Below are 21,126 nucleotides of genomic sequence, written 5' to 3'. Positions count from 1 at the left end.
GCTGAATGCATAAGCGAATGCATGGGCTTGAGAGCCGCTGGGAGCCTCCGGCTCTCTTTTGACAGCCTCTCATTGAGGGGGTGTGGAGGAAATGCAAGAGATTTTGAAAGGGGAGCAGCAGAAGCAGATGCTTATCTCCCTTGATAGCAGGAGGAAATTAAAAAGGGGAGGAGCTTCAGGGCCGGGAGTGGGGCGGAGGGTGGGGTGGGGTGGGGGGTGATGAAGGAATGCCTCCCCTCCGGTATAAAACCCAGGTTAGCACTTGCGAGGGATCCACGCGGGGTCTTGGCAGCCCATCCGACGGAGAAGCCATGCGCGGTCTTCCTGGCTTGGTTTTCCTCCTGGGCTGCTCCGCCTTTGCAGCCGCAGCCTCGGAAGGTGAGTCTTCCTGCGGGTTTGTCCCCCCCACCCCCACCCCAAGATGCTGCGTTCCTTTCTTTTTGCAAAGAATATTTCCCACCCAGCCACCCCTTTTGCAATTCTGCTTTTCGGAAGGGCCCTGAAAGTCGGCGGAAAGCTTGGTGACTAAGCCCGCGGCGTGGCTCACTCGGGACGTGGGGAAGGGGCAGTGTTTATTTTCAAGGGGGTTATACAGATCGGGACTGCGCTGGTTTGGGATGCCGTGGGTTTCTCTCCGGCGGGCGGTTTGCGTCCTGGGGGACGTTTGCCTCGGTGGGATCCTCGACTCGGCGTTGCCAAGAAGTCCTGCGAGCTTTTCCAGTTTGAGTCCTGTCCAGCTACCGCTGTAATAAATCCGTCACCTCGGTTCTCCGCAGTAGCTGTAACCGTGCAATGCTGGGACAATGCGCCTTGCAGCAGATTCTCCCTGGAAGGAAGGAAGGAAGGAAGGAAGGAAGGAAGGAAGGAAGGAAGGAAGGAAGGAAGGAAGGAAAGAAAGAGAGAGAGAGAGAGAGAAAGAGAGAGAGAAAGAGAGAGAAAGAGAGAAAGGGAAAGAGAGAGAAAGAGAGAAAAAGAAAGAGAGAGAAGAAGAGAGAGAAAGCGAGAGAGAGAGAGAAAGAGAGAAAAAGAGAGAAAGAGAAGGAGAGAGAAAGAGAGAGAAAGAGAAAGAGAGAGAGAAAAGAGAGAAAGAGAGAAGGAGAGAGAGAGAAAGAGAGAGAGAAAGAGAAAAATAGAGAAAGAAAAGAGAGAGAAAGAGAGAGAAAAGAGAGGAGAGAAAAGAGAAAGAAAGAAAGAGAGAGAGAAGAGAGAGAGAGAAAGAGAAAGAGAGAGAGAAAAGAGAGAGAGAGAAAGAGAAAGAAAAGAGAGAGAGAGAAAAGAGAGAGTAAAAGAGAGAGAGGAATGAGAGAGATAAGTGAGGGAGAGAGAGAGAAAGAAAGAAGGTAAAGGGAGAGACTAAGATTTTGCTAAAAGTTTCCCTTGATATTTCTTTCCAAGTACTTCCCCAAAAATTTCTGGATTATTTTTTTTAAATAATCAATCTATGAATCAGAATAGAGCTGAAAGGGACCATGGAGGTCTTCTAGTCCAACCCCCTGCTGAAGCAGGAGTTCCTATACCATTTCAGACAAGTGGCTGTCCAGTCTCTTCTTGGAAGCCTCCAGTGATGGAGCACCCAACGATTTCTGGAGGCAAGCAGTTAATTGTCCTCACTGTTTGGAAGTTTCAACTTAATTCCAGGTTGCTTCTCTCATTGATTAGTTTCCATCCGTTGTTTTTTGTCTTGCCTTCTGGTGCTTTGGAAAATAAGTTGTCCCCCTCTTCTTTGGGGCAGCCCCTCAGATACTGGAATTCTGCTAATCACATCACCCTTAGTGGCATGATGGCACTATTGATATACTGATTGATATAAACATCAATTAAAAACCTAAACAATGGTTTTAGCAAGAAATATGGGGTGAGACACACTTCTTTTTTTCACATGCAAAAAAGTGCCAAGTCCAGGGACAAGCTGAAAAACATCCCAAAAAGCAAATGTCCATGGAGATTCTCAGTCCTCTAGGTCGTGGATGTCCCAAAGGTGCTTTTTTTTTTTTTCAAGAGGCAACTGGACTTTCTGGTTTTTACTTTTGAAGACGTTTCGCTTCTCATCTGAGAAGCTTCCTCAGCTCCGACTGGATGGTGGGGAATGGAAGGATTTATATTCCTTGCCGAGGGCTGGTTGCTATTGCAAGGAATATAAACCTGCAAGGAATATAAATCCTCCCATTCCCCACCATCCAGTCAGAGCTGAGGAAGCTTCTCAGATGAGAAGCGAAACGTCTTCAAAGAAAAACAAGAAAGTCCAGTTGCCCCTTGAAAAAAAAAACACCTTTGGGACATCCCCAAAAATCAGGTTAATGGGAGGACGTGGGAGAGGAAACTCTTCTCTAGAATAGATACAGATGAGCTAGATGGGGAAAAAATAATTTCATCTGACCAAAAACCCAACAACATTTTTTGGGGTTGCTCGAAATTAAATCAGAGCTGGGGTTCCCCCCCCATGTGCTCAGCAATGAATTCTGCAGATAAAGGGTGGATATGCACTGATTGTCCGACTGTCCATTTCCTCCCCCTGAGATTTGCATTATGAAATCGGGATATGATCGATAAATCAGACCAGATTGGTGGGTTTGAGCAGAGCTGGAGAGATTTGCATAAAAATCAGCAAAGTCTTTTTAATTGGCTTCCTATGCAACGCACGGAAGTTTCCCCCCAATTGGTGGCTAAAACATCTAAAGAATAATTGCAGGAATTGGGTATGTCTAGTTTAATGAAAAGAAGGACTTGGGGGTGATGTTACAGCAACCTTCCAATATTTGAAGGGTTGCAACAGAGAAGAAAGGGTCAATCTATTCTCCAAAACATTGGTTGCCAACCAGTGGACCGGGCATCACTGATGGTCTGAGAGAAAATTTTGGGGGTCCTCAGATAAATGTCACCGCCAATCCAGGCTGCGTGAGAACCCAAGGCTGCGCCACCCACATGGCCCATGGGAACACAAGGCTTGCCGTTCCTTGCATTGTGAACAACATGAGGTAGTGAGGGAAGGGAGGAAAGGGTGGAGGGGGGGAACTTGCCCCAAGCGCCCTACATGCCTCGCCTGGCCACTTCTTTCTTCTGCTTTTGGCTGCACATAAGGAAAGCAGCAGAAGTCTTTCTTTCTCTCCCCCAAACTCCGCCAGAAATGAGTCTTTGGGACCCTGCAAGGTATTCTGCTCCAAGAGGCTGCGCCAGCGTGACAAGTCTCGCAAAGACTCATTTCTGGCAGAGTTTGGGGGAAGAGAAAGAAAGACTTCTGCTGCTTCTGCTGCTTTCCTTGAAGCCAAAAGTCTCCCCCACCCACCCACCCCCAGAAAGGAGCTGTAGACAGTATCCTGCGATCCCAAATAAAGAATGATTGATCGGTAGGAAAATGGGGTGGGAATTTCCTGCAGAGGTTTTTTGGGATTTTCCCACGGCCTCTGCACCTTGGGATTTAAAATTATGACTTTGATGGTCCCTGAGGTCCAAAAGGTTGGCGACCCCTGGTTTAAAACACCTGAAGGCAGGAAGGAAGGCAGGAACCTAAACCAAGGAGACAGCAAACCTAGAATTAAGGAGAAATTTCCTGACAGTGAGACCAATTTATCAGTGGAACGACTCGCCTCCAGAAATTGTGGGTGCTCCAACACTGGAAGTTTTTAAGATTGGACAATCTTTTGTCTTTAGTGGTAAAGTGGGCTGGACTAGAAGACCTCCAAAGTCCTTTCATTTATAAATAAAATAGCCAACTTTTCGTCCCACCCTCCCAGGGACTCTGAGTGAAATTTGGACTGAGCTGCCAGAAAATGTTCCCAACCGGCTGGCCAAATTTGAGATGAAGTTATCCAGTTTAACATCAGGTCCAACTGTATTGATTCAGAAATATATTTTGTAGTCTTCAGATTCCCCTCATTTGTGACTGTTTTGTGACTGCAAGTTATTTCATAAGACTTCCATAGACTGTCCATTATCCAGGGTGCCTCGTCTTAACTTAACCTGGCCACTTTTATCCATGTTTACTCACAAGGAAGTTTCACGGTGTGAAATGTACTGGTGTGCTTATGTTTGAAGATTGCAGCCTAAATTCCTGAGAAGCGTGTTTCGATTTTTTTAATAAAAAAAAAAGCTTATCTTGATATGCCAGTATTGTTTAGATAGTTAGAAGAAAGGCTTGGCTTGTATTCCTTGGATTGAGAAAAGTAATTCTTGAATAAATAATTAATCTTGTCAATAGTAACTTGGCAAAAACACAAAAGTATATTATAAATATCTGGGAATATGTTTAAATTAGAAAGGAGGATGCAAAAATCTGGGCACAGAACTGGGGGGAGGTTGAGAGTAAAAAGAGGAGAATTGAGTTAACTTCTGCCTTAATATGAATAGAAATGTTTCTTTCTTAGGGTTTAATACAATATATCATATAGCAATACCATGTCATATCTTATATTATTTTGGGCCTCCTACTCGAGCAGGGGGTTGGACTAGATGACCCCCAAGATCCCTTCCAACTCTGTTATTCTATGATTCTATGTAAAGGTAGCCAACCAATATAGTATCACTTTATCCATGTGCCTAATTTATTTGCATTCTTGTTTGCTTTTTATTTTATTTTGTTCAAAGTTAGCTCAAGAAAGCCCAGGAAATTGACAATAAAAACATTTCCAATTCAGCATAAAAATGCAAAACGACAATATGGCCATTAGGACTTGAACTATGCACGATGCATTAAAAGTCCTAGAACTGTATAAAATATTTGACATTGCCCCTAAGACAGTTTAAACTTAGCAAACCAAAATTAAGGAATGATAAGACGTCATATTGTACGCCGTTGCCTCTGAGTCCCTTGTTGATATTTGTCAGGTAAACAGCAATTTGTCAATGATGTTAAGTTTAATGGTGAGGACTAGTTTCCAGTGAATGTGAAAGATTCATTTCTGGAGTCCTACCAGGCTTTTCAAACTAACAGAAGAGAGAGAGAGAGAGAAAAACACCTTATCAACTTTTCCTCCTGGCTTATAAGCTTTCTAAGGGCTGTAAAAACATTGTAAATGAACCTTGTCATTCAGATTCAGAGATCTAAACAAACATTAACTAGTGAAGATAAAAAAGGAAAGATTATTAAAAAACAGTTAACAACTTAAGGACAGGTTCATAAACATGGAGATCAGAAAGTTTCCGTTTTGGAGAAAGACAAGACAACATTCAAATTAAAAATATTTTAAATAATGGCAAAAAGCAAACAACGTTAAATAAAAATAGCATAGACCAAAGCTATCCTTAGTGTAGGATTTTGTTTTCATGGATACTCCTGACAGGCTTAAAACAGTGTTTCTTAACCTTGGCAACTTTAAGATGTGGTGTTTAGCTCCCAGAATTCCCCAGCCAGTAAGTGCACACATGTTAGAATAGAATAGAATAGAATAGAATAGAATAGAATAGAATAGAATAGAATAGTTGGAAGGAACCTTGGAGGTCTTCTAGTCCAACCCCCTGCCTAGGCAGGAAACCCTACACCACTTCAGACAAATGGTTATCCATTATCTGGAGGCAAATTGTTCCACTGATTAATTGTTCTAACTGTCAAGAAATTTCTCCTTAGTTCTGGGGAATTCTGGGAGTTGAAATATATGCACTTTAAATCATGCTGACTGGGGAATTCTGGGAATTGAAGTCCACACATCTTAAAATGTGGCGGTTGGGGAATTCTGAGTTGAAGTCGAGTTGACATAACTTAAACATGCTTTCTGGGCAATTCTGGGAAATGAGGTTCACACAACTTAAACCATGCTTGCTGGGAAATTCTGGGAGTTGAAGTCTACATAACTTAAATATACTTGCTGGGCAATTCTGGGACTTGAAGTCCACATAATTTAAACCTGCTTGCTGAGGAATTCTGGGAGTTGAGGTCCACACAACTTAAACCATGCTTGCCGGGGAATTCTGGGAGTTGAAGTCCACACAACTTAAAAATCTCAAGGCTAAGTATGGAGTATCCAGCCGTGATTCCCTCACTGACATTATTAACAGCTTTTCCTTCTATGGATTTATCTTTTTTTTAAAAAAAGGGGGGGGGGCTGTTAACTGTTGCAAATTCCACGTCTTAATAAAGGACCACACTTTTCTTTTTAATCCACTCCAAAGCTCCAGCTATTTCAGTTCTTCTGGTGAATGGCAATAAAATCTCCCCTTTCATTTGTCCAACGTTTTCTCTCTCCTGAGAAAGAAGCTTCATTTTTTTCTACTCTGCCCCTGCAAAACCATTTCTAATTCTTCTTAAGGTATTAAGATTCAGAAACTGACCAGCAGTGAGTAGCTGCACAATGCTGTGAAGCTGATGAAAGTCTGGCTGATATAACAAGAGTGATTCCTGTCCTATTGTTTCTCTTATTCTTCTTTTATTTTTCTTATATGTACCCATTTCATGTATTCACAACTATGTATACACTTATACTTATTATCTTGTAAACAATTGGCAAATCAAATAAATAAATAAATAAATAAATAAATAAATAAATAAATAAATAAATAAATAAATAGAGTATGGGTATTTCTCTTTAAGGCTGGAGGGTAAAGTTCCCTTTAAGAAGTGTATATATAAAGGCAGCCATTAGAGGGTATGGTTCTCTTTCCTTGTAGCCAGTATTCAGTGCAGAAGCTCTCCGTGTGATAGGAAGAAGAAAGCCTGCTTGTAAAGGTATTTTGCTACCACGAGTATATTGTCTGTATATACCTGTTGTATATTAAACCACTGTTAACGTCTAACAGTGTGTGCTGTGTGTTGCTCCTTGGTTGTCTCATAAAGGTTGTCACACTGCCAAACACTCTGACATTTCTCTTGCTGATGTTTTGGAGCTGACGTTCTTTGTGAGGTGGTGAAGAAATAAAATATTACTTGATGTCTTTCTTCCTCCATCCTTCTAGAGCCAATCTGAAAAACCCGCTTGGGAAGCGATACAGAAAGTCCTCAACCTATTTAATCATTCATTTAGTGACTGTTCAAAGTTACAACAGCACTGAAAAGAAGTGACTTATGACCGTTTTTCACACTTACAACCATTGTAGCATCCCCACGGCAACGTGATCAAAATTCAGACTCTTGGCAACTGACTTGTATTTATGACGGTCGTAGTGTCCCGTGATCCCCTTTTGCGACCTTCTTTTTGCGACAAGCAAAGTTCAATGGGGAAGTCAGATTCGCTTAACAACCCTGTGACTAACTTCACAACTGCCGTGATACACTTCACAGCTGTCTCGCTTAGCAACCAAAAGGGCATAAAAGGAATCCAAATTCACCTCACAGCTGTCTTGCTTAGCAACGAAAAGGGCGTAAAAGGAGGCAAAAATCACCTCACAGCTGTCTCACTTAGCGACCGAAAGGGCGTAAAAGGAGGCAAAAATCACATCACAGCTGTCTCGCTTAGCAACCAAAAGGGCGTAAAAGGAGGCAAAATTCACTTAACTGTCTCGCTTAGCAACCGAAAGGGTGTAAAAGGAGGCAAATTTACTTAACTGTCTTGCTTAGCAACTGAAAGGGCGTAAAAGGAGGCAAAAATCATCTCACAGCTGTCTCACTTAGTGACTGAAAGGGCGTAAAAGGAGGCAAAAATCACCTCACAGCTGTCTTGCTTAGCAACCGAAAGGACGTAAGAGGAAGCAAAATTCACCTCAAAGCTGTCTCGCTTAGCAACCGAAATTTTGGGCTCCATTGTGTCGTAAGTCGAGAATGACCTTTCGTAGTTTCTTTTTCTTTTAAAAATATTTTTACTAGACATGTTAAAGAAAGCACCTAAACAAATGAAAAGGGAGGGGAAAAAAGATAAAAGAGTAATACATACGAATAAACCAGGGCTTAAGAGAGTTTATGGTTTATAAGTATATCATTAATTGATTGTGAATAATTGAATATTGGTTTAAAAGAGAGAAAATTGCTCTTAGCAAAGCATAAATCTCAGGAACTAGGATTAACATGGTTACAAAATGTGGGAGACCAAAAAAGAACCACGCTCTGCTCAAGGGACCATAATCCAACAAAATACAAAACATCTGCATACACAATTGGCTATCTTGATCTTAAATTAGGGCAACACCAGCCCTATCCCTCTTGGGAATTGCATTGAATATCTCTTGTCTCTCAGGAAGTCTTGAAAGTCTATTTCCGTTTATCAAACTGAGTTGGAACAGCGGCTAAAAATACAGAAGAAAATTTTGGCCTGGAACTCATCCGAGCCACTTAGCTTTTATTCAAAGCACATGAGTGTTCTTGTCCCTTTGCCTGGGTGTCTGTCATGACTCAGGAATTATATCCCAGAACTGCCCTTCATTTTATATTTGGGAGTTTTGCATCTAAATTCTCCCCCCCACCACCACCACAATTCTTTAGCAACCTGGTTCCTCATCTCCATAACCCTGGAAGGTAACCTTGACAAGTTAAGATCACTTTAGAATTAGAATAACAGAGTTGGAAGGGACCTTGGAGGTCTTCTAGTTCAACCCCCTGCTTAGACAAGAGAATTTCCCACTATTCTGATTGCATACTTTAAATACTGATTACAGATTACATACTGATAAATGCCTTAAGCGCAATCCCAAAACAACCGGAGCAAAGGTGGTGAATTCAGCAGGTTCTGACCAGTTCTGGAGAACCGGTAGCGGAAAATTTGAGTAGTTCGGAGAACCGGCAAATCCCTCCTCTGACGGGAGATTTTACAGTATCCTTCCCCTGCCACGCCCACGAAGTCACGCCCACAGAACCGGTAGTAAAAAGATTTGAATCCCGCCACTGAACCGGAGCACCACTTGAACGCCATCGGCATTGACAAAATCACCACCAAAATCGCCTTTTGCAACTGCAAAAGGCAGCACTACTTAGAACAGCTTACAACCTGCGACAATATCTTTAACACATCGAACAACATTTTGCTTATCTCAGGGAGGAACCCGCTTAGGTGGGTGAAAATGCCAGATCCAGACTAAACACCTGGCCGACTGTGTTATCAACCATAATAATAATTAAAAAATATGCTACCCAACTCCCAATAACTGTTGGAAGACCCCAAATTCCCAGGGATAAATCATGAAACCTATGAACCCAACCTCCACTACTTTTTCCTTCCCAATAACCCTGGTGAAGTAGGTTGAGGGGGAAATGAGCGATCCATGATTCCTCCGGAAAGCGTTTTGATCCTGTAACTGAGCTCTGACCTCAGTGTCTATCTAGTTATGAGAGAGAAAGAGAGAGAGAGAGAGAGAGAGAGAGAGAGATCAAACTTCTTCTCAATCCAAGAAAAAGAAGCAATGGATGGAAACTAATCAAGGAGAGAAGCAACCTAGAACTAAGGAGGAATTTCCTGACAGTGATAACAATGGATCAGTGGAACAACTTGCCTCCAGAAGTTGTAAATGCTCCAACACTGGAAGTTTTAAAGAAGAGATTGGATAACTGTTTGTCTGAAGTGGTGTAGGGTTTCCTGCCTAAGCAGGGGGTTGGACTAGACAACCTCCAAGGTCCCTCCCAACTCTATTTCTCTGTTATCCACTCTTTGCCAAGGATGTTAAGCTACAATTCCTACTGTTCCTAGCCTATCTTGACTAGAAGTGCAGAAAGTTTGGTGGCCTTCAGGTGCAGATGGGACTGAGTCAGCCTAAGATGGAGGAAAGAATACTTGAGGATTAAAAATTATCTAACCAGGTTGTGGGTGCAAAGGTCGCCCACTCTTCTCATGGTGTTTACATGCTGCACGTAGTAGTTTGAGTTAATGTGTGAGTGAGGGGTTGCCCCTCCCATCAACCTTTCCCCTATGTTGTATCAAGCATGACCTTGAACTCTGGTTTGAATCTTTCCATGAATTAGATGCTTCCAGCAAAGGGGCTGAGCTGGGTCACCATGACATAAAGAAGATATTGAGACTCTAGAACAGGGGACTTCAAACTTGACAGCTTTAAGACTTATGGACTTCAACTCCCAGAATTCCTCCTCCGGTCATATTAGCTCAGGAATTCTGGGAGTTGAAGCCCATGAGTCTTAAACTTGCCAAGTTTGAAGACCTTCACTCTAGAAAGAGTGCAGAGAAGAGCAACAAAGATGATTAGAGGACTGGAAGCTAAAATCTATGAGGAATGGCTGCAGGAAATGGGCATGTGTAGTTTCATTTATTTATTTATTTTATTTTATTTTTATTTATTTATTTGATTTGCCAATTGTTTACAAGATAATAAGTATAAGTGTATACATAGTTGTGAATACATGAAATGGGTACATATAAGAAAAATAAAAGAAGAATAAGAGAAACAATAGGACAGGGACGGTAGGCACGTTGGTGCGCTTATGCACGCCCCCTACAGACCTCTTAGGAAAGGGTGAGGTCAATAGTAGACAGTCTAAGGTTAAAGTTTTTGGGGTTTGGGGAAGAAACTACAGAGTCGGGTAGAGTATTCCAGACATTGACCACTCTATTGCTGAAGTCATATTTCCTGCAATCAAGTTTGGTGCGGTTAACATTGAGTTTGTATCTATTGTATGCTCTTGTGTTGTTATGGTTGAAGCTGAAGTATTCATTGACAGGTAGGACATTGCAATGTATGATTTTATATACCATGCTTAAATCAGACCGAAGACAGGCGTAATTCAAGGTTTTCTAGTTCTAGAATTTCAAGTCTGGTGGCATAAGGTATTCTACAACGAGTAGAGGAGTGGAGAACTCTTCTTGTGAAATATTTCTGGACTTTCTCAATTGTGCTAATATCAGATATGTAATGTGGGTTCCAGACTGATGAACTGTATTCGAGTATTGGTCTAGCAAATGTTTTGTATGCTCTGGTTAGTAGTGTGATATTACCAGAGAAAAAGCTACGTAGGATTAGGTTAACAACTCTTAATGCCTTTTTGGCTATGTAGTTGCATGAATAAAGATTCATGAATAAAGGATTAGCGGTGATATGATAATAGTGTTCAAATATTTGAGGGGTTGCCACAAAGAAGAGGGGGTCAAGCTATTCTCCAAAGTCCCAAAGGCAGGACAAGAAGTAATGGATGGAGGAGAAAAGCAATCTAGAACTAAGGAGAAATTTCCTGACAGCGCGAACAATTAACCATTGGACCCTGTACTATTCTGAAGAAATGAGTGTCCAATCTTTTCTTGAAAACCATCAGTGATGGAGCACCCACAACTTCTGGAGGCTAGCTATTCCATTATTTAATATTCCATTATTTAATATTCCATTATTATTTAATATTCCAATATTCCATTCTTTAATAAATTTCTCCTTAGTTCCAGGTTGCTTCTCTCCTTGATTAGTTTCCACCCGTTGCTTCTTGTCCTGCCTTCAGGTGCTTTGGAGAATAGCTTGACTCCCTCTTCTTTGGGGCAGCCCCTGAGATATTGGAAGACTGCTATCATATCACCCCTAGTCCTTCTTTTCATCGGACTAGACATACCCAGTTCCAGCAACCGTTCTTTGTATGTTTTAGCCTCTAATCCCCTAATCCTCTTTGTTGCTCTTCTCTGCAGTCTTTCTAGAGGCTCAACATCTTTTTTACGATGTGGTGACCAAAACTGGATGCAGCATTCCAAGTGTGGCTTTACCAAGGCCTTATAAAGCGGTATTAACACTTCCTGTGATCTTGATTCTGTCCCTCTGTTAATGCAGCCTAGAACTGCGTTGGCTTTTTTCTCAGCTGCAGCACACGGCTGGCTCCTATTCAAGGGATTGTCCACTAGGACTCCGCGATCCCCTTCCCAGTCACTACTATTGAGCAAGGTACCACATATACACAGGGGTGGGCCTCTGCGGGTTTGCAGGGGTCCGGGAGAGCCTCCAGCTAAGATTCTGTGCAGTTTGGAGAATCTCCAAATCCCACTCGTGGCTGACCTCGCCCGTCCCTCCCCTCCCCTCCCTGGAGCCCCCACGCAGCCCGTTTTAGACGCAAGTAAGTGCAGGGCGCGTGTGGAGGCTCAGGGATGGTGAAAAATGGACCTCCCGGAAGTTCAACAAGGGCGGAAATGGGCTCGTTTCCGGCTTCCAAAGAGCCCGGACCCCAGGGAGTCCATTTTCGTCCTCCCGGAGGCTTGATAAAAACCTCCGGAGCCCGGGAAGGGCAAAAACACCCCCCACACCGTGGTGCAGGAGGCTGACTAGGCCATGCCCACCATGGCCACGCCCACCCATTATCGGGGCAGAGAACCCATTGCTAACATTTGGGGAGCCCACCCCTGCCTGTGCATTTGGTTAATGTTTTGTTAATGTTAAAGTCAATGGGTGAGCCAGCTTTGCTTAACCCCCATGTGACTAACTTAATCCCTGCGGCGATTCCCTTGACAACCGTAGCCAGGAAGGTTGTAAAATGGGGGCAAAGCTCACTTAACGACGGTCTCATTCTGCAAGAGAATTTTGGGGTTCAATTGGGGTCGAAGGCTATCTGTACAGGACCACGTTTCACCGGATTTGCACGCGTGTGAAATCCCGCTTGCAGAGGTTCACGTTCGCGGAGTTGGCTGCCAAAAACCAAGCGAAGCTCATTTTGTAATGTGACCTTGCAATGGGGCAGCCAACTCCAGCCCAGCTGTGCTGGGACGCTGCAAGGAGGGGGTCAGTAAACATACAGAACAAGATTGATCGCCTTAGCAGGTTGCTGTAAACAGAGCCAGGCGCTCTCCACCTTTCCCGAGGCGTCTTTTGGTTCTTAAAGACACCCCATTGTGGAGTACAAAGTACATCCCAAACTACATTCTTCTTCTGCTTTTGGCTGCACGCAAGGAAAGCAGCAAAAGTCTTTCTTTCTCTCCCTCAAACTCCACCAGAAATGAGTCTTTGGGAGCGTGCAAAGTACATCCCACATCCAGCACGCAGCTTCTCTCCCCCCCTCCAAATGCACGTGGGGCATTTTTTAAGCAGCAAGCAGGGGTTTGCAGCTGAATTTAAGAGCCTGGAGGCTAAAACATATGAAGAACGGTTGCAGGAATTGGGCATGTCTTCTAGTTTAATGAAAAGAAGGACCAGGGCGGGACATGATAGGAGTCTTCCAATATCTCAGGGGCTGCCACAAAAAAGAGGGAGTCAAATTACCATGTTTTCCCCAAAATAAGACCCTGTCTTATATATTTTTTTCCACCAAAAAAGGCACCAGGTCTTATTTTGGGGGGATGTCATCCACTGACTAACCTCATTTGTGTGTGTCACCCTCAGCCTCCTTTTTTCTGTCAGAGGCCTTCAGGAACTTCTTCTGCAGCCGGCAAGGCTTTCCTGAAGGCCTCTGCAGCCGATAACAGAGCTCTGGATCGATCCTGAGCTTTGTCATCAGCTACAGAGGCCTTCAGGAAAGCCTTGCCAGCTGCAGAAGAAATGGGCCGGCAAGGCAAGTGTCAGGGTGTGCGAGTCCTGGCTAAAACTGTCCAAAGGTAAATAGTAGGACAGCTCCACCCCCCACATCCCCATCCTAGCTTAATTTTTACACGTGCACCCTGGAGTGGCCAGGATCTTAATTAGGGCTTATTTTAGGGGGTGGGTAGGGCTTATATTGGGTGCAAGTGTAAAAATCAAGCTAGGACTTACTTACACGGTAGGTCGTATTTTCGGGGAAACAGGGTATTCTCCAAAGCACCTGAAGGCAGGACAAGAAACAATGGATGGAAACTAACCAAGGAGAGAAGCAAGCTAAAACTCAGGAGAAATTTCCTGACAGTGAGAGCAATAAACCAATGGAACAGCTGGCCTCCAGAGGTTGCGGATGCTCCAACACTGGAATTCTTTAAGAAGAGATTAGACAGCCATCTGCCTGTTTTCCTGTTTGAGCAAGTTGTTGGATTAGAAGACCTCCAAGGTCCCTTCCACCTCTCTTATGCTGAATGGTTAGAAATCAAGCAAATACAAGATAATGTAAAGGAACAAGGAATTAATTTGACTCTCTGTGTTGGAACGGAACAATACAGGTAGTCCTTGACGTACAACCATATTGGGGATTGGAACTTCAGTGACCAAAGTGAGGTGGTTGTTAAACAGCCTGATTTCATGATTTTTTGTTTTTTTGCCATGATTGCTAAACCAGTCTAGCTTTGACCTTGCTTGTTAGAAGTCCTGTGTGAAGGCCATATATGAACACAGCTTAGCCCAATGATTTTCAAAGTTGGCAACTTGAAGAAGTCCCAAAGGTGCTTTTTCAGGAGGCAACTAGACTTTCTTGTTTTTCTTTGAAGACATTTTACTTCTCATCCAAGAAGCTTCTTCAGCTCTGACTGGATGGCGAGGAATGGAAGGATTTATATTCCTTGCAGACAGCTGGTCATTTGCATCCTTTTTAGAAAGTCCTTGAGGCCGCTTGGAGGTTTATTTGTGTCCTCAGGGACACCTGAGCAAATGGTTCCTGTAGTGTGCCATTTTTTCTCTGGAGTAGCATTATGCTATTGTAAATGCAACTTGCATTATTATTATTTTTAAATAAAGATTTATTATACATTTTGTATTACAGCTTCAATTTTACAACCACAATATACTGGTTGTATCAACATTGTACATTATGCATTCTATTATAGCTCCTATGTTGAACCATTTAACATTTCTTTATACAATACCATATTTATCTTTCTTATTCCTATAGTTCTAACCAGAATTTCTATATATTTCTAACTATCATTTATACTCATATTGTTTCTAGTACTTTGATCGTCTTTCACTGTAGTTTTCTAATCTTTGCAACTCTTATCTAACCAATTGAACCATATGTCCCAAACGGAATAATATTCTGATTCTCCTTTAATTTCCAACGTCAACCTGTCCATTTCAGTGCCACTTACATTATTAAGCACTTAAAAACTGATTTTTTTTAATAAAGAGTTTTATAAATGACCTTTTTCCTCCTCTAACTTTATGCCAAATCCCTGATAGAATCGCACGTGGGCTTTGTGCCTAATTTAAATAACATCCCTCCCTGCATTGTATTCTCCAGGAGGAACCTAGGAAGGAAAGGTTATTCTAGGAAATGGCTTGTTGAGGGCAGGATAGGGACTCTAGCTGCAATTCAAGGCTTGTGGCTTGCCATGGTTCCCTCAAGGTTAATAGGAGGAAGGAAACTGGGGTGGGGGGGGGGGAGGGAACTCCCTAGAGTCCCTGGGATATTCTTGGGGAATCCGATCTCATGTGATGATTTCCACAGAAAGCCACCAAATGGCCGATATATAAATATTTGATGGCCATTCAGAATGTCCTTATCTCGAAGGCCAGATTGTAATCAAACTGGGGGGGGAGGGAAGTCTGCAAAACTGGAATGTGTAGGGATGCAAGAATTGAAATATATACAGTGAAGCAGAGTTGGCCAACCTTGGCAAATGGAAGAGGTTGAAGAGGTATAGTCTACCGAAGAGAAGGACTAAGGGTGATGTGATATAGCGGTCTTCCAGTACTCGAGGGGCTGTCACAGAGAAGAGGGGGTGTCAACCACTTCTCCAAAGCACCTGAGGGCAGGACAAGAAACCACGGGTAGAAGACTATGAAAGGAAGAAGCAAGCTAGAACTAAGGAGAAATTTGCCGTGAGAGCAATTAACCAGTGGAACGACTTGCCACCAGAAGTCGTGAATGCTCCAACACTGGAAGTTTTCAAAAAGATGTTGGATAACTATTTGTCTGAAGTGGTATAGGATTTCCTGCCTGAGCAGGAGGTTGGATTAGAAGACCTTCAAGCAGGGGTGGGATTCAGCCGATTCAGCCCAGTTTGGGGCAAACCAGATGGTAAATTTACATTTGGCTCGCCAAACTGGTAGTTGAACTGACTGACTAGCTATCCCCACCCTGCTCCTTCCTTCCCAGGAGTTTCCACACAGCCCGTTTTGGATGCAGGTAAGTGCAGGATCCGCGCGGAGGCTCTGGGAGGGTAAAAAAATGGACCAAACCAGAAGTTCTGGAAGTCCAGAAACCGGCCTATTTCTGGAGGCCCTCCAGATGTCCTCCGGAGCCCAGGGGAGGCTGTTTTTGCCTTCCCAGAGGCCCGAGGGAAGCCTCCGGATTCTGGGAAAGGTGAAAAACAGCCCTTCTGGAAATTCCAACAGGCCACACCCACTCAGCAACTGGGCAGAATACAGCTCATCAGTCTGGAACCCACATTACGTATCTGATATTGACACAGTTGAGAAAGTCCAGAAATATTTCACAAGAAGAGTTCTCCACTCCTCTACTCGTTGCAGAATACCTTAGGCCACCAGACTTGAAATTCTAGACCTATAAAACCTACAACTACGCCGCCTTCGGTCTGATCTAAGTATAGTATATAAAATCATACATTGCAATGTCCTACCAATCAATGAATACTTCAGCTTCAACCATAACAACACAAGAGAAAACAATAGAGGCAAACTCAAGGTTAATCGCACCAAACTTGATTGCAGGAAATACGACTTCAGCAACAGAGTGATCAATGTCTGGAATACTCTACCTGACTCTGTGGTTTCTTCCCCAAACCCCAAAAACTTTAACCTTAGACTGTCTACTATTGACCTCACCCCTTTCCTAAGAGGTCTGTAGGGGGCGTGCATAAGCGCACCAACGTGCCTACCGTCCCTGTCCTATTGTTTCTTTTATTTTTCTTATGTGTGTCCATGTATTCATAACTATGTTTCTACGTATACCTATTATCTTGTAAGCAATTGACAGAAATAAACAAATAAACAAACAAACAAACAAACAAACAAACAAATAAATTAAATTTTTGAATCCCACTCCTGGCCTTGCCGGCCTCAGAAGAAGTTCCTGAAGGTCTCTGACAGTAAAAAGGAGGCCAGGAGCAACGCACACAAGTGAGGTGTTAGTCAGTGGATGACATCCCCCCAAAATAAGACCTGGTGCCTTTTTTTTGGTGGCAAAAAAGAACTATAAGACAGGGTCTTATTTTCATGGAAACACAGTAGGTTGAATCTCTCGATCAGTTTCCATCCATTAGCAATAGCACTTAGACTTATATACTGCTTCACAGTACTTTACAGCCCTCTCAAAGCGGTTTTACAGAGTCAGCATATTGCCCCCAGCAATTTGTGTTCTCATTTTACCCACCTCAGAAGGATGGAAGGCTGAGTCAGCCTTGAACCTGGTGGGATTCGATCTGCCAAATTGCAGTGGGAGTAGCTTGCAGTACTGCACTCTAACCACCGTGCCACCAAGGCTCTCAGTTTCCATCCATTGTTCTTCATCTGACCTTTTTAGGGGCTGACCTAGGGGTGATTAAAAAAAAAAAAATCCATCTGAGCTGATGGCTTGTGGCCAAAGACTTCTCTCGGTCTGGCCTGGCTGAGGGAAAGCATCCCTCATCCTGTTCGCTCACCAAGCCAGCCCAGACGTCTCATTATTCCACTTGATCTTCCATTGTTACCATGTTCACATGAATGCACTGACAGGGACACACACACACACACCCCTTGGGGGTGGGAATGGAGGAGCCAGGGAAGTTTCCTTGCATTGTTGCAGTCCGACAACAAAGAACAGATAGTCCAACTCAACGAACGGAGTCTCCAAGTGGGAATCCATCCCTCCGTGCTTGCTCTCAGTGACCTTGGCATTAGTTTTTGGTCATAATTCGAGGACTACAGATAGCCCTTAACTTACATTAACCCCCTCACATCCTGGACATAAACTGTTTCAACTCCTACCCTCAAAACGATGCTATAGAGCAGTGGTTGCCAACCAGTGGGCCAGGGACCACTGGTGGTCCACGAGAAAATTTTGGTGGTCCACAGAGAAATGTCACCCCCAAAGCAATTAATCCAGGCTATGCAGGAACACAAGGCTGCGCTGCCCACATGGCCCATGGGAACATAAGGCTTGCATCGTTTGCATTGTGAACAACACAAAGTAGTGAGGGGAGGGGGGAAGGGCGGACTTGCCCCACGTGCCCCACATGCCTGGCCTGGCCACTGGGCTGCTTCTTTCCGCTTCTTTCTTCTTCTGCTTTTGGCTGCACGCAAGGAAAGCAGCAAAAGTCTTTCTTTCTCTCCCCCAAACTCCACCAGAAATGAGTCTTTGGGAGCATGCAAGACAACCTGCTCCAAGAGGCTGTGCTGGCGTGACAAGTCTCACAAAGACTCATTTCTGGCGGAGTTTGGGGAGAGAAAGAAAGACTTCTGCTGCTTTCCTTGCATGAAGCCAAAAGAGTCTCTCTCTCTCTCTCTCTCTCTCTCTCTCTCTCTCTCTCTCTCTCTCTCTCTCTCACTCTCTCTCACAGAACAGAGCTGGAGATGGTATCCTGTGATCCCAAATAAAGAATGATCAATCGGTAAGAAAACAGGGTGAGGGATTCTCCTGCAGTGTCTGGTCTGTGGAGTTTAAAATTATGAGTTTGGTGGTCCCTGAGGTCCAAAAGGTTGGCGACCCCCGCTATAGAGCACTGCACACCAGACAACTAGAAACAAGGACAGTTTTTTTTCCTGAACTCTACTAAACAAATAATTCCCTCAACACTGTCCATTGTCCAAAGTCTGCACTACTATTACTCTTAATCTTCTCATCACTCCTTATCACCCATCCCCTCCCACTTGTGATTGTAGGACTGTAACTTTGTCGCTTGTATCCTTATGATTTATATTGACTGTATGATTTGATTGTTTATTGTACCCTATGACTATTGTTAAGTGTTGTACCTTATGATTCTTGACTCTTGTTGAATGTATCTTTTCTTTTATGTATACTGAGAGTGTTTGCACCAAGACAAATTCCTTGTGTATCCAATCACACTTGGCCAATAAAGAATTCTATCAATTTATCTACCATTCGTTTAGTGGCCAAACTTACATTGGCACTGTAAAAAGTAGCTTAATTTGTGACTTGTTCTGAATTTCGTTAATATCAATGGCAATAGTTTATAAAGATTTTCGTTAATATCAATGGCAATCTGCAGTCAGATAAAATATATATTATTTCCACAGCAAGGAAGGTAAAGCAGAAATGGTTAAATTGATTGCTTTATTCAAAGAGAATATATTGAAGTAGTTTTTTTATTTTTATTTTGTGCTTGGGATGGGGGGAAAAAAGAAACTTTGACTTTGGTTTTGCCGATTAGAAAGCTTTGTTGTTATAGAAATGGCTAGCTATGTACTCATGTGTAAAAGTAAAAAAATTGAGATTGTAATGTTATCTTGTACTGTGCTAAAAAGAGTCTGAAGTCAATACTCCCCCCCTGTACCTATATTCCCCTCTTTCTTTCTTTCCCTTAATTTCCTGTTTTCTTTGTCTTTGAATTTATACATTGATAAAACTTATACATTGAAGTAGTTTCCTGCCTAAGCAGGAGGTTGGACTAGATAGAAGCACTCCAAGGTCCCTTCCAACTCCAATAACATTCTCTTCTCTTCTCTTCTCTTCTCTTCTCTTCTCTTCTCTTCTCTTCTCTTCTCTTCTCTTCTCTTCCCTTCCCTTCCCTTCCCTTCAATTCCATTCCAATCCATTCCAATCCATTCCAATCCATTCCATTCCATATCTTCTCTTCTCTTCTCTTCTCTTCTCTTCTCTTCTCTTCCATTCCATTCCATTCCATTCCATTCCATATCTTCTCTTCTCTTCTCTTCTCTTCTCTTCTCTTCTTCTCTCTCTTCTCTTCTCTTCTCTTCTCTTCTCTTCCCTTCTCTTCCTTCCATTCCATTCCATTCCATTCCATATCTTGTCTTCCTTCCTTCCCTTCCCTCCCTTCCATTCCATATCTTCTCTCCTCTCCTCTCCTCTCCTCTTCTCTTCTCTCTTCTCTTCTCTTCCTTCCTTCCTTCCTCCCTCCTTCTCCCTCCCTTCCATTCCATTCCATATCTTCTCTTCCCTTCCCTTCCCTTCCCTTCCCTTCCATTCCATTCCATATCTTCTCTTCTCTTCTCTTCTCTTCTCTTCTCTTCTCTTCTCTTCTCTTCTCTTCTCTTCTCTTCTCTTCCATTCCATTCCATTCCATATCTTCTCTTCCCTTCCCTTCCCTTCCCTTCCCTTCCCTTCCCTTCCATATATTCTCTTCTCTTCTCTTCTCTTCTCTTCTCTTCTCTTCTCTTCTCTTCTCTTCTCTTCTCTTCTCTTCCCTTCCCTTCCATTCCATTCCATTCCATTCCATTCCATTCCATATCTTGTCTTCTCTTCCCTTCCCTTCCCTCCCTTCCATTCCATATCTTCTCTCTCTCTCCTCTCCTCTCCTCTCCTCTCCTCTCCTCTCTCTCCTCTTCTCTTCTCTTCTCTTCCCTTCCCTCCCTCCCTCCCCTTCCCTTCCCTTCCATTCCATTCCATTCCATATCTTCTCTTCCTTCCCTTCCCTTCCATTCCATTCCATTCCATATCTTCTCTTCTCTTCTCTTCTCTTCTCTTCTCTTCTCTTCTCTTCTCTTCCATTCCATATCTTCTCTTCCCTTCCCTTCCCTTCCATTCCATTCCATATATTCTCTTCTCTTCTCTTCTCTTCTCTTCTCTTCTCTTCTCTTCTCTTCTCTTCTCTTCTCTTCTCTTCTTTCTCTTCTCTTCTCTTCCCTTCCCTTCCTTCTCTTCCTTCCATTCCATTCCATTCCATTCCATTCCATATCTTCTCTTCCTTCCTTCCTTCCCTTCCATTCCATTCCATTCCATATATTCTCTTCTCTTCTCTTCTCTTCTCTTCTCTTCTCTTCTCTTCTCTTCTCTTCTCTTCTCTTCTCTTCTCTTCTCTTCTCTTCTCTTCCCTTCCCTTCCCTTCCCTTCCCTTCCCCTCCCCTCCCCTTCCATTCCATTCCATTCCATTCCTTTCCAATAATAATAATGAATCTGAAAAAAGTGACCTATGTTATGACCATTTTCCACATTTACAACTGTTGCAGCATCCCCATAGTTACATGATCAAAATTCAGATGCTTGGCAACTGACCCATACTTATGACAGTTGCAGAGTCCCAGGGTCATGTGATCCTCTTTTGCGACCTTCTGACAAGCAAAGTCAATGGGGAAGCCAGATTCACTTAACAACCATGTTACTAACTTAACAACTGCCGCAACAAAAGGTGATAAAATGGGGCAAAACTCACTTCGCAACTGTCTCACTTAGCAACAGAATTTTTGGGCTCAATTGTGGTCATAAGTCGAGGGCTACCTGTTGTGGGTGCTTCATCAATGAAGGTGTTTAAGAAGAGATTGAAGAGCCACTTGTCTGAAATGGTGTAGGATTTCCTGCCAGAGCAGAGGGCTGGACTAGAAGACCTT

At 43.2% G+C, this 21,126-nt stretch overlaps 1 protein-coding gene across 1 annotated transcript in view; it reads left to right on the top strand.

Moving 5' to 3' along the window:
* The first annotated feature begins 220 nt into the window (after window positions 1-220).
* CA4 (carbonic anhydrase 4) overlaps window positions 221-21,126 on the top strand; it is a 43,475-nt gene continuing 22,569 nt past the window's right edge. Inside the window, exon 1 of the mRNA XM_087956427.1 lies at window positions 221-378. Within this exon, the coding sequence (XP_087812553.1) occupies window positions 228-378 (151 nt within the window). The 5' untranslated portion in view covers window positions 221-227. The remainder of the gene's footprint in view (window positions 379-21,126) is intronic.

The sequence above is a fragment of the Notechis scutatus genome, chromosome 1, assembly GCF_049901735.1.
Source record: "Notechis scutatus isolate UNSWTSFEM ecotype Mainland chromosome 1, rNotScu1.2, whole genome shotgun sequence".
NCBI classification, from domain to species: Eukaryota; Metazoa; Chordata; class Lepidosauria; order Squamata; family Elapidae; genus Notechis; species Notechis scutatus.
Note: the sequence above shows the minus strand (reverse complement) of the source record. Positions and strands in the feature narration are given on the sequence as shown.